Source organism: Dioscorea cayenensis, chromosome 17, assembly GCF_009730915.1.
Source record: "Dioscorea cayenensis subsp. rotundata cultivar TDr96_F1 chromosome 17, TDr96_F1_v2_PseudoChromosome.rev07_lg8_w22 25.fasta, whole genome shotgun sequence".
Taxonomy (NCBI): domain Eukaryota; kingdom Viridiplantae; phylum Streptophyta; class Magnoliopsida; order Dioscoreales; family Dioscoreaceae; genus Dioscorea; species Dioscorea cayenensis.
The window spans coordinates 4,601,179-4,615,117 of NC_052487.1; the positions used below are offsets into that span (position 1 = coordinate 4,601,179).

The following is a 13,939-nucleotide window of genomic DNA, read 5'->3' on the forward strand; positions in this document are numbered from 1 at the left end:
AATGTTCTTGAAGTAAAATACGTAAGGCCGGAAATATTTCCCTTTTCATATACAAGTCGAGGAGAAGCCGGAGTGTTTAATTTCTTTCTTCTTCAGCATACAGAATTTGCAAAACCTTGAACTTTCTTCTGTACATACACCGTCACATGTATGACCGGTTTATATATGTCCCTAGAATGAAAGAAAAGAAAGGTGTTGGAATTTGCACAAATTTTTCTCATTATTCATTTTACTGTTGATTCTTTAGAAAGTTGGTGTTGATCAAGTCATTGTAATATGGTGTTGATCTAGTAATTGTAATATGGTGTTTGTTTGAGTTTGTTGAAGAACATGAGTGGTGCTTTCATCATCCATAAACATGAGTTTGTTCTCTAATTCATCATCCATAAACTACAAGACAATTAAATAATTCAGTTTTTAGGCATGACAAGTTCTCCATAAACATCATTATCACACGAGAAGGTAGGCAAAGAACATGAACCAATAACCTCTTGATTTTCCTCATTTTGCTTGGTGCTTAATGAATGCTCTGGTGCATTTGACTTTTCAGTAACCATTTCAAATATGTCATTTAGCTTAGGCATAATTTTCTCATACATGTCTAGAGATGATATACTCTGTGCAATACGGAAACACATATTTTGTGCACTCCACTTCATCAATGGTGTAAAGGCATTGTTGTGGGTCTCAACCATCATAGCACTTGACTGATACCTTGCATCCATACTCCAACGACGTAGAATATATTTTTTGGGAATCTTCGGCACCTCCTTTTTTTTTAAATATTTTCAATATGTGGCAACACAACATGCCCTCTCTCTCAAACTTCTTACACGAGCACGTTGCATAAGGTTCCCCATCTTCAGTACAGTTTTTTCCAAATACAACAACATGATTGCAAATTGCATATTTAGCATTATCGGACCCATATCGAATGCGTTCAGCAAGCATGCTATCACTTTCTGGCAATTCTGCCTGAAAAGTATCAAACACAGCTCTTGTATACACTTCTCCTACATGTCTCTCAATTGGATGACCCGTATAAAAGTTAGCTATAGAATTCAAAGTCTTGAAGTCTTCGCTTTCTTCAACATTTCTTCGAGCTAACAAAGCCTTGTCATACTGCATAACAAACTCATCCAGTGGGGTTTGTGCATTAACAAAGCCATCAAAAAATGAGTTGATACTTTCACTACGTTGTGTAGTGGTCATTCCTGCTGTAAATGTATCTTGCCAATACAGAGAAACCCATTTGCTCCGAATTTCATACATCCTACTCAACCAATGTTTATCATCAATGTTGTATGTTGCCTTAAGTTCACCCCATCTATCCTCGAATGCTTCAATCGATTCACTAAGATGCAACCAGTTAGTGTAATCCCTCATAAAGCCATCTTTGCTCTTCAAATCTACTAAATACTTCATTGAATTTCTCCCAATGTGCCAAGAGCAAAGCCGATGACCAGAATTTGGAAAAACATGTGCAATGGCATTCCCCATAGCCAAATCTTGATCTGTAATAATTGTTTGTGGATGTTTCCCTAGCATGCATTTCAACCATGTTTGAAATACCCATAAAAAACTTTCTTCTTTTTCATCTGCCATGAGAGCACAACCAAATAAAATGGACTACTTATGATGGTTGACTCCAACAAAAGGAGCAAAGGGGAAACAAAATCTATTTGTTTGATATGTAGTATCAAAAACGACAACATCTCCAAATTCTGAATATGCAACTCTAGATCTTCCATCTGCCCAAAAGACACATCTAGTTTGACCAAACTCATCAAGCTCCATATCAAAAAAGAAAAAATCATCATTGAGTTTTTTCTCCTTGAAAAACTTAACAATAGCCATGCATTCTTGCCCAATATTGTTACTTCGAACTCCCCTCAAATGATTTGAACAATCGTTCGGGGTAATAGATGCAGACCTTGTATTTGAAAGTGTTTCATTCAATATTCGAGACATTTGGCTCGGTCCCACTCTACTCTTATGCAATGTCTCCATTAAACTTCTACATGTCACACTGATATGGCGGTGAGATCGCATCTTCATCACCTTAGAGGGAGTTCTTAGTAAATGATGGTTATGAACATCTTCAAAGGTCTTCACTGTCCATAACCCATTCTTCATTTTTGACACTACCATCCGAGCTTGGTAATTTGTCCTTGTATCTCTACGTCTTTGAACAATTTTTCCCAGTTGCCTTTTGTCTACCAACTTGGCTCCTTCCTTATCACAAACAAAGTATCGACATGTAATTAATTGAGAACGAGACAAACGATACACATGACCCTTTCTTACCCCAAAACCTCTGGACTTTGCATAATCCAAGTAATATCGAAATGCTTCCTCCTCATCCTCAAACTCCATACCAACAAATGGGATTTTTGCTAATTCTTGTCCATCTCGAGACTTTGGACTCATTGCCAATTCTTGAATATCTTGTGTTGCCAAATCATCTTCATTTTCAAGTTGTTGGCTATCATTCTTTTGTGTTAGACCACCACGTTCTCCATTTAACCCGAGCTCATTCAAATCTGTCCCATCAGTGGTATCGGCCATGATATCCTATTAGGAAAACTACAACTAATTAGAATATATTAAAGCTTATAATTGAAATAAATGGGAAATCAGATAGAGATCAACCTGGGCTTCTTGAAAATTCATTATATATCACCCAATCAATATTACAAAAAGGAGAAATATAGTTTAAAGATCCAGTAATTAATTAAAGATTATATTTGCATAAATATGGCTTTAGAATGTTAGTCAGTAATCTTGCACAGAACCATCATTTGAGACATGAGTAAAAATTTTATGCAAACAAAAAGTTAAAGTTAAATTCTCATGCAAACAAAAAATTAAATTCTCATGCACACCAATCAACATATTATCTGATAACTAATACTGAGTGGAATAAAAGGTCTCACAGTTTTGCTTCTTTCACTAGTCATTGCAATAAAATAGGCTATGATCAGATATGAATAATATCTCAATTTTTGTTTTCCCACAAACAAATAATGTAGAAAAGGAAAAATAAATAAATAAATACTTTTCATGTATGAAAAAAGTTAAATTCATTAGTTCTCTCAAGAGACAGAAAGAGGAATCCCAATCATAGAGGTAACATGGCTTTAATTAGTTAGTTTTCAGCTAGTCTTGTTTATACAGACTATGTCCGTGTCAACGAATTGAATTATGTTTATTTGCATTAAGTAGTGTTAAAATTTGACACAGCCACTACATCAAAAGACTATCCTTGTCATGTAACATAAACTACTTGATAAGAAAAGTTCATGTGCAAACTTTTGAGTACAAGTTATGTATGGATTTTCTGCATATATGACCAATTTGTTTATACACCAATCAACCACTTTTCACAATTTCAACCAACCAAAACTCTAAGATCAGGTAAGAAATCATAGATACATATCTAAACAAAGGAAAAGAAAAAAAAAAAAAATTAAGTTTTAAATCTTTCGATGAAATTTTGGAACCCTAGAAATTAATGGACTAAATCAAACTCGGAAATCTAGGACAATCGATGAAACTTAAAACACCGAATGAAATGAAATACTATTCCATCTCAAAATTAACATCATTTCTCCCAAATCATTGCTTCAAGAAAGAAGAACAACAAAAAGAAATCGGTTGATCTATAGAGAGATGGATCTAAACCTTGACACCGGAGAAGGCGTTGGTGTTGATGGAGACGACGGGGAGGCAGCATTGGTGGAGAAGACGGGAGACGGTGGTGGAGACGATAGGAGGCGTTGATGGTGGAGGCGTTGGTGGAGATGACGGGAGATGGTGGTGTCGATGATGAGAGGCGTCGTTGATGGCTGGGCGCTGGTGGAGGAGATGGATCTAATCTCATTTCAGTCTTGTTTTCATTTAAGTGTAGTGTAATGGTTTTTTTGGGAGTGTATAGGAACCGTTGGATCATTTGATCCAACGGTCCCTAGGGACATCCCCAGATATGAATTCTGGGGATGTCCCCAGGAGATGTAACCCCTATATATATATATATATATATATATATATATATATATATATACTGGTTGATATGGTAAAATAGATCACATCGAGATTTGTTTTTATTAATATTTGTGTGAAGTAGCTTTCTTTTGTCACCTAATTCGTTGATTACAATATTATTTTTAAAATATTATTATAACTTTAAAAATATATTTTATATATTTTAAAAATAGTTTTTTATAATTATAAATTATAAATTATAAATTATAAATTATATTTGGAATTATTTAAAATGATAGATAAATTTTTTATATTTTTAAAAATCATTAATTAAATCCGTTGAATATTTTAAAAAATAAATCAAAAATTGGAGTGGCAGCATCTAAGGAAAAAAAGTACCTGTGGTTCTAGCAAAAACAAATTGCTCTTAATATAAATGAATATTATGCGTTGGATTCCTTAAAAAAAAAAATAGTATTTATTGTTTTCTATTTATGATGAAAGAAATTTAAAAAGTTGTGGATTTAGTTAGATAAGCCAAAATCAAGGAATGATAGTTCTTATATTATTTTTTTTTTTCCAAATATAAGATACATATAAATCACTCTCATTATTGGGTCGGGCAGGCCGGCCCAGCCCAAGCCCAAATCCGACGAGCCTCATCAATAGTTTGGCCCGGACCGGGCCGGCCCAAATTTTAAATATGAAACCCATGGTCTAGTTCATGAGCTTGGCTTTTTGGATCAATTATTGGATCATCCGCCAGTTGGATTCGGCTCGAATAGGCCCGCTGTTATTTTTCGCTTTTAGCTTTACTTAATTAATCTTTGTGATGATTTAAAAATAAAAAAATAAAAAAAATAAAATTGAATAATTTTATTAATTGATTAGTATTATTAAATTTTCACTTGAGAAAAATATTGCAAAACTAAAATATGGGTAAATCCCAACTAGGTTGACATCTACTCATTCTATTTTGTATATTTTTTAAAATTATATTATTAATATTTAATAATAAATTCAATGGGTCGACCCGTTACATCAGCCCAAAAAAAGTTCTTAAGGGCCGACCCGCGGGCCGGCTCATCATTTAAAAATGATATCCATATCCAATCCAAAATTTGCTTGGTTCAGGCTTTGACTGACCCGTTAAACATAATTTTGGATTGGGTTTAGATCGGGCTTAGGCAGACCTTGGGGCGGTCCGTGGGCCTTAGGCCAAATGATGACAGTGAAGTGCAATTAATAGTAGTAGTATAATATATAATTGATTATATTATATTAAATTAAATATTTGAATAAATAAATAATATATTATATTTTATTATAATAAGTTATGTATATAATAATTATATTAATTATTCGTAATATTTGAAATTTGAATTCATATTTACATAAAATAAATGTATTTTTTATAATATATATTAATTATTTATAATATCAGGGTGGGGTAACTTCACCATGGGTGACCATAACATGTAATCCAGGTAAAAATATATCAAACCAACCACATGTTTTCTACATCCAAATTTACAAATCTCTCCAACTAAACAAAAAATTCTGACAAAACACTGGATTTGACTCGTTCCACTGCATTTTTAACTACATCCAACCAAACGCCCCATAAGTGAGAAACCCAATTACAATAGAGTAAAACACCATTTTTTTACTTTGCTTATATGAAGAAAATTAAATAATAATAATAATCTACCAAATAACAGTCCATTTGGTTCATAATAAAGTTTTGGGAAGTGAGGGGGTAAATATGAATTTGGATCTTTGAAGGAACCAAAAAAAAACTGAGACCGGCGCGGCGGCGGCGGCGGCGGCGGCGGCCGCATTTGATGCGAGGCTTGGGTGAACGATGGAAGAAGTGACGCCAAATCCGGTTTGCGGTAAGGAAACCCTCGATCTTCTCAACTGCGTGGCGAGTTCCCAGTTCGATCGTGAGCAATGCCTTCGCTTCTTGGACGCGCTGCGCAGCTGCGTGCTGGAAAAGGTTCTCATTTTTCGTTTTGATCTTTTATTTTTGTTTAAGATGAATTGGTGATCATTTCTTTTGATTTCTTGTTGTTTTTGATGCAATTTCATGTTGGTATTTGATTGATTGTGAATTGATTGTTGTTTTGTTGAGAGTTGGTAAAGGGGTTTGATTAAAGGAATGCACTGGGGATTGGAATTTGGGGTGCATGACAGCTTGATTGGTGTGGAGAATGGTGTCACTATAAGTGTTGAGAATTATGATCCCACTTTGGGTAATCATAGAAGGCTTGGTCTTGCAAAGTAGGGTCATGACAGCCTTATTTGGGTGCCACTACTAATTAGGTTAAGCTTTTGCGTTGGATTGAAAAAAAAAGGGTATAAGTTGATATTTTGATGCTAGTGTAGTATTATGAGATATTTATTTGGGATGATGATTTTGTCGATCTGAATAATGCTCAGGAATAATGTTTTCAAGGTTGTACCATTGGTTACTGGTTTTTTTAAGGACTGGGGGTTGTTGGATTGTCTAGTTTCTTCAAATTAAGATATAGTGATTGACTGATACATCAGAGATAGGCACAAAGATCAGAATATGATGAATATTCTGTTAAATAGTAGGCCTTTGATGTCTTAGTAGAAGCTTGCTTAGATTTCGGTTTATGGTATCTGTTTTTTTAAGGGGAGAAGTTGCCCTGTCTGAGCTCCAGAATGGTACAGAACACTGTAGATATGTCTGAGACAAGGATTGTTCCTCTTTCTTATTAGATCTAGTTTATTGTGTATTAATAAAACATTTTGTTTGTTGAAGAAGAGCGTTCAGTTATTGCATTCTCATAAAGCAAAGAAAACATATGAAAACTTTTGATTCAATAGGTTATTTACTTGGGTTGCCAAATTCATATTGCGTATCAATAAAACATTTTGTTTGTTGAAGAAGAGCGTTCAGTTATTGCATTCTCATAAAGCAAAGAAAACATATGAAAACTTTTGATTCAATAGGTTATTTACTTGGGTTGCCAAATTCATATTCCGTATCAATAAAACATTTTGTTTGTTGAAGAAGAGCGTTCAGTTATTGCATTCTCATAAAGCAAAGAAAACATATGAAAACTTTTGATTCAATAGGTTATTTACTTGGGTTGCCAAATTCATATTGCGTATCATGTGTTGTAGGTTATGTTTCGTGTTCTGATGTAATGTTCACAATTTCCTGAGAAGCATGTTGTTGATTTCCCACATGTGAATAAAATTTAATTAAAAAGGGGTGACAGAAATATGCTTCTTGTATCCTTTGAGTTAATGAGTATGGTGACTTTTGCTTAAAGTCTGCATAGATAATAACTCAGCAAGTTAATCTTTTTAATATTGGAAAATAGGAAGACAGGAATGGATACTCATATTTTTTCTCTCAATATAACCTAGTATGAAGGTTTTTAAAACATCCACTTAACCCCTAACTAAAAGATTGAATTTTGCATACTAAAAGGTGAAAGTTTCCTTCTTATGCAAAAGCATGGTCTGTTATTTTTGTAATAAGTCATGAGAAGTCCAAACCTGTGTATCCTTGCACTTTGAATTTTCTTGAAGACAATATTATCTGGCATTACTCTTAATCACTAAAACAGCCTTTTCCCATAGTTTTACTTAAAAGTGCAGAATTATGCCTTTGCACACTCTGATTGGTATGTTTAAGGTTTTCTAGAACATATTATTGGCAGGATTAACTAAAGATAACAACCTTTGATTTACATGTTGTGTTATGAGCTTGACTGACTAGATAAGAAAGGAGCAGGTCAAAAAGAGCATTCGACTACCAGAAAGTTTTAAATTCCCAAATTTCAACATCATGACTCGAGGGCTCATTAATTATGTCGATGGTCTAAACTATTCACTTAAACACACTGAGTTTCTAAGTTGGTCTCATGTCTTTCACCCACTAACCTCACCCAAACTAGTGGATCAAGAATGTGGCTATATTTATTATTGATAATACCTCGCCCTAAATGCTCAGTGCAGGGGATACAAAGAAAGGAAAAATAGAAGTATAAGCTCCCGAATCTCCAGGACAAAGCTGTAACAAGATTTATAATTTCACTGATAATCCTGGTGATGCCTTTCCCTAATTTAAATGTTGTAGTTATAGTTTTCAGTATATAGTGTGAATACAACTAGGGATTAATACTCTTCATAATCGAATCCTCTTAATCAAGGGTGTTAACTTTCCATCTCTTTATTGTTGTTGTTAGCCTTTTCTATTTGACCTTCCTTCTGCGGGAGTAGATTAGAGATGGTCTTTGATTACCACAATCTTCCTCCTCTATCACCTATGGATTTGTTTCTATATCATCGTTGTTTCTTTGAAAAACCACCTTGTCCTCAAGGCGAAATTCTAAGTATTAAAAGTGAACCTTATTTGAATCAACCTGGCTGTCCTTATCCATGGGTAGTCCCTTCTATAGTAGAAGGATTTGGGGTACCCTATTATTGCCCCACTGAAATAACTGGGTAGTTATCTTGGATGCAGGTTCAAATATGATGTTATTTAGAAATGTCAACACTTTTGAAAGTGTGGAATCTACTGGATAGTTACCTACAACCTGCTTTAGTTAGGAGACATAAAACTAGATAAATGTTTTTGAAAGCAGGCAAGAGGAGTTTTTTAGTCCTATCTTCTTAATCTCGAAAGGATCATAAAAACAAGAAGCAAGGTTGGGGCATGCTTTGTTTGCCACAGAATGTTAATCATAATGCCTTAATTTCACCAACGACTAAGTGGTTTATTGGTAGCTGGTCTCGTTAGAACTTTTTCAGTTGGTGAGAGTTCGAATCACTGGTGAGGGCACATTTCTCGTAGTGTGAGTAGTTGTGTGCTGGTGGTTTTAGCGCCCACGTGTGCGCAGGCCCTACCCCACCGAGGCTTGTGCACGCCCTTGCTTTTCTTAGTGGCCCAGCCACTCATCTTAGGAAAAAAACCTTAATTCCTAAAATAATTTGTACCTGACCTTAACTTGAACCTCCAACCAATGAGAATTAGTAGAATGCTCGATGCGATTTTGAGCCTGCTAAAGATTGAACTTCAACTAAGGATCTCATCTTGATTTGTCAGCATTGCTACAACGGCCTTTGTTTTATTCTCTTAGAAAAGGAAATGCTGTACAGTAGGCAACAATCGACCATAGACAATTTGAAATGGTGATGTTCTAGTTGCTAACTAGAAGGAAATATTGTAAGGATACCGTGCTATGCTAACCACGGGGCCCACAATTGAGATTGTTCTAAAGCAAAACAACAAAGGCAGATCTCTAGACAACATTTCAGAACTTCACTGTAGCCATCTGTCTCAGGATGATAAGCAGAGCTCTCATTTTGAGTAGTCTTTTGCAACTTGAAAATTTCCTGCTAAGAAGTACTCATAAAGACAGTATTTTAAGAGACCCTATTAGTGAATTATCTCCTGTGTAAAAATCAAACCCATAGTGAGTTGTATGAGGATGTTTAAAGGGTGGAAAATGGGTAATGCACTCAAAGCCAAAGGTCTTGGGGAGTTTGGTGGTAAAGTCCATGGAGAGGTCATCTCATATAGCATTTGGGATTGGAAAAGGCTATAGTATGTCAGCTAGTTGCATTGCCTCATATTTGGGGCACTGGTGTACCAAATAAGAGGCTATAAACTTTTGGATGCTCTTCGTTATGCCATACCAGTATAAGTTATATTTCAAGCGGTGATAAGTCCTGTAGGCTTCATAATGTTCCTTGGTAGGAGTTGAGTGATAATAATGAATTTGGGAACCCATGTAGAATTGGCTGGTAGCACCAATTGATCACGAAGAAACAAGTGGCCCTAGACCAAACCATAATATGGCCTAGACGCCGAATAACGTTGGAGATCATTAATGATGGTTTGTAAGTCTTTATCTATATCAACTTCCTTGTCTATCTCAGTGAGATCTAATCAAACATGAACAATAAGGATGATGAGCTCATTGTTGTCATCCTTTAAGAGAAGGTACTAGCAATGTGGTTGGAACACCCAAACTTGTAAAGCAACTCAAATTCTTAGCTTAATGGCTTGCCCACTCAATGTTGTTGAGTTGGAGAGTTGGAGTGATGGTCTTTTGGTAAAGTAAGTACCATAATTATTGGAGGAGTAAGGCGCATCTAGGCATAAGGCGTAAGGCACAGGTGTGCGCTTGAGCAACACTAGGTGCACCAATAAAGAAAATTGAAAAATAGTTTTAATGTTATATGTTTCAAATTTTTAGAATGTCCTACAAATTAATATCATAGAAGACATAAAAAAACATACATAATAACATACGAAATAATTTTCAAATGTTCAATAGAAAATGCAATAACATGGTATAATGCATGCATTGAGTCCTAAGTCCTAACTCGTATAATAAAATCTAGTGACTATTATCAAAATTTTCAAGTCCATCATCATTATCATCGCCACCAACATCATCAATTTCCTCTTCAATTTTATCATTCTCTTCATCTAAATAATTATCTCCAAGATTTTTCTTCCGCACACCATCTCTAAGAATTAAGGGGTTCTCAAACTAGCGGATGATGCCTTATCTTTTCCTTTTGATGGCCTAGAACTCGAAGCAGTAACATTTATTCCTTTTCCTCCTTCTTGAGTATTATATGCACTTTCATTAATTCCAGTAGCTCTTTTAGATGCACCGTAAGTTAGGTCATCACCACCAAATATTAGTTCTTTGTCTCCTTGCTCTTCTTCTAATTTACCCATCAATTACTCATTTGCCTCAATAATATCTTGTTAAAAAATGGGATCAATGCAATCATGATCATCATATTGACGCTTTAATTCTCAATTATATTTCACGAAGACCAAATCAACTTTGTTGATCAAGTCTTTCTTTTTTTTACTGTGAACTTAAAAAAAAAATATAACATTATATATTTATATTATTAAAGTTTAATCCACAAGTGTTAAAAGCAAAACATTAGAATATATATAAAAAATTCTTACATGTTCACAAATTCTCCAACTATGCTCGCAACCACATGCGCCACTAATTAGGTTGAGTACTTTGACTGCAAAATCTAGTAACTCAGGAGTTGGGGCTCTATAAGATTTCCACCATTCTGCTCTTAATTAATAATAAAGTTAGTTACATACTAGTATAAGTTGTATCTTTTGATTCTTATCAATTTATAAGAAAACTTAAGTACTTGGTGTTCTCAAATTTCGATTACTAATTACCAAGTGTCTTCCAACTATACCACCCACATTTTGATATATACTCATTTGACTATTAATTTTATGTTAACGTGAAGCTTTTGGATCCAACCTCTCTAGAGTTTCAAGCACCCCATCCATTATCTCACTATTCTTAATAATTTCTATTGGGTTGGCATAAGAAAATTCTGGATTAAGATAGTGTCCAGCTGCATGTGAAAGTTGATAAAGTTGACATTCCTATCGTCTGTCTATGATATCAAACACAGCCTTATATTGTTCTTCATTCTCTCCGAACAACTTTGTTATAGCTTCCTTGGCCCTATCTATGGCTTCATAAATGTAACCCATAGTTGGCTTTTTCTCATTATCAACCAATCAAAACACATATCAACTAGAGGCCAAGATTTTAGCAAGATTTATTGCCACCCCAGAAACTAAGATGATCTGACCAGGATATTCTACATTAATTATTCTAGCTGACATTTCTTACGGTTGGTGTGGAGTTGCAGGAAACATGATAAATGTTGCAAGAGTGCTTTCCATGTAGGATTATATATTAATATATCATCAAAAGGACCAAAACAAAGCATCGGAGATAAGGTCTGACGATGTCATTTATAGTTGCCTAGAATGGGGGAGATGCATCTGTTAGACTGAATGCCATGACCAGAAACTTGTACTGGCCGCTATGTACCCCAAAGGCTGCCTTTGGGATGTCACATTCCCAGAATCGGATATGTTGGCAGCTACAATAAAGTTCTACTTTGGAGCAGTGTTGCACCTTGCAATTCATCCGACATTTCTTGTATAACTGGTATTAGATATTTGTCAGCTATTGTTACTCGGTTGAGCTTTCTATAATCCACACACAACTGCCAGCTTCCTTCTTTCTTCCCTCCTAGATATGCTAGGCTCGAAAATGGACAAGAGATGGGCCTATTAAGTCCTGCATGCAACATTTCAGTGGGGCTCGATAAAGTACTTCTCATCTGTCATCCGTTGAACTTTTGAACCATCTTAGTGGTTAGTATTCACCAAGAAAGACACCTTTTCCTCATCTCTGGTACCATGGACTTAAAAATATTGCTTTGTTCTTGTGATCCACACAATCGGGTCTGTCTTGTCAAAGCCCGGACTTTCGCTTTTGCATGGAAACGAAGGCACCTCCTCTGGTGAATTTGGAGGCATTATGGTCTTGCTTTGGCCGCCGAGGCTACTGGATGTTGTGTCAATGGTGTACTGGGTTCCATCGAGTCCGAACCGCGGCCTTACCTCAGAGAGAAACTGTCAAGTCAGCCAGAATAACTGCACTTTAGCAAATCAGTAATTAATTTTCTTGGTTATATCAGATTGGAGTTAAGTATGTTTAGTCTCTAATTTGGCTTTAATTTAATGGCAGAGACCATTCTCTCCAACGATGCAACTCTGACCTCCATATAGGTTCTTGGCATGAATTAGAAAGATGACGGTCTGGACCAAATTATTGGAGGAAGAATGTGACTCTTTATTATTGAGAACAGTTTACTCTAATGATTACTGCAGGGGGTGCAAAGAAAGAAAAACATAAGCATAAGATTCTCAATCTCTAGCTTAAAACTATAATGAGGTTTATGATTTCACTAGTAATTCTGGATGCCTTTCCCTAATTTAAATGACTTAATTATAGTTTTCAGCAGATAGTGTGAATACAATTAGGGAGCAATATTCCTGCACAATCGAATCCCTTTAATCATGGGTATTTACCTTCCATTTCCATTACTGCTTTTAGCTTTTATTATTTGACTTTTCTTTTGCTGGGGTGAATTGGTCTTTGATTACCACAATCTTCCTCCTCTATCAACACCTGATATTTTTTTGTAACACAATCACTATCATAGCCTACAATTTGATTGTGGAGTTGTAGTAGACTCCTGATGTGGTTGTCTGATGCAAATTCCATTGCATGAAATATCTAATATTTTTCTGATGCAGATTGTTAGACTTAATGTGTTTGCAATATTGACCATTTATTTTTGTCTTTTTAATCTCTTCATCAGATTCCAAATTTCGCTCACGTGATGAAATTTGCATCTATCTTCATGCATATCACATAATCATCATAAAACTTTTCTCTCTATCTCCAAACTTAATCAATATAGAATGGGTTGCTTCTTACTACATCAAAGCATCCATATTGAGTATATTCTCTTGGACTCTTGCCTTTACTTTCTGGATCACTACATCACTACACCAACTTGCAATTCAGATAAGTCATACCCCACTGCCCTTGTTCCTTGTGCCAGTAAGATGTCCTGATCCAAATGCTTATCTCAACCCTCTTGATAGTTTATCGGTGCACTGCTGGCTTAACCCAAATAGTTTGGTTTTGAGTCTTAAAGAGTTCTTAATTTTTTTTTAAAGCCCAACTTTAATCTGAGTACTGAGTTGATACTGAATTAAGCTTTGTTCCCTCTACAGCCAAATTAACATCGCCCTTATTATTATTATTTTTACTGTATACTGGTTATTTAGCTTCTTTCATTTGCGCAGAAGGTGAAGAAATTCTCACTGGCTGAGCAACAGCAGGCTGCCGGAGGTCCAAACGTCAAGCAAAACTCTTAACATGTTCAATTGTAAACTCTATAAATTTCCTTTCAACTGTTACTTTATGAGAACATTACAGTTAATTTCTTCGCCAATTTTTGCTCCATTCAGCTGTGTAATTTACAACAACAAACTTGTTGCAGCACTCAGATGTGTAATTTATAGCAGCAAACTTGT

At 35.2% G+C, this 13,939-nt stretch overlaps 2 protein-coding genes across 2 annotated transcripts; both read right to left on the bottom strand.

The window, feature by feature from the left end:
- Positions 1-410: 410 nt before the first annotated feature.
- On the bottom strand, positions 411-1,500 carry LOC120281042 (protein FAR1-RELATED SEQUENCE 5-like). The gene is made up of 2 exons (XM_039287986.1): positions 834-1,500; positions 411-601 (listed from the first exon to the last, which is right to left on the bottom strand). The coding sequence occupies exons 1-2, from the start codon at positions 1,498-1,500 to the stop codon at positions 411-413; spliced, it is 858 nt and encodes a 285-aa protein (XP_039143920.1).
- Positions 1,501-1,629: 129 nt separating this feature from the next.
- On the bottom strand, positions 1,630-2,568 carry LOC120281044 (protein FAR1-RELATED SEQUENCE 5-like). The gene has a single exon (XM_039287987.1). It carries the CDS (start codon positions 2,566-2,568, stop codon positions 1,630-1,632), a length of 939 nt encoding a protein of 312 aa, XP_039143921.1.
- Positions 2,569-13,939: the final 11,371 nt, after the last annotated feature.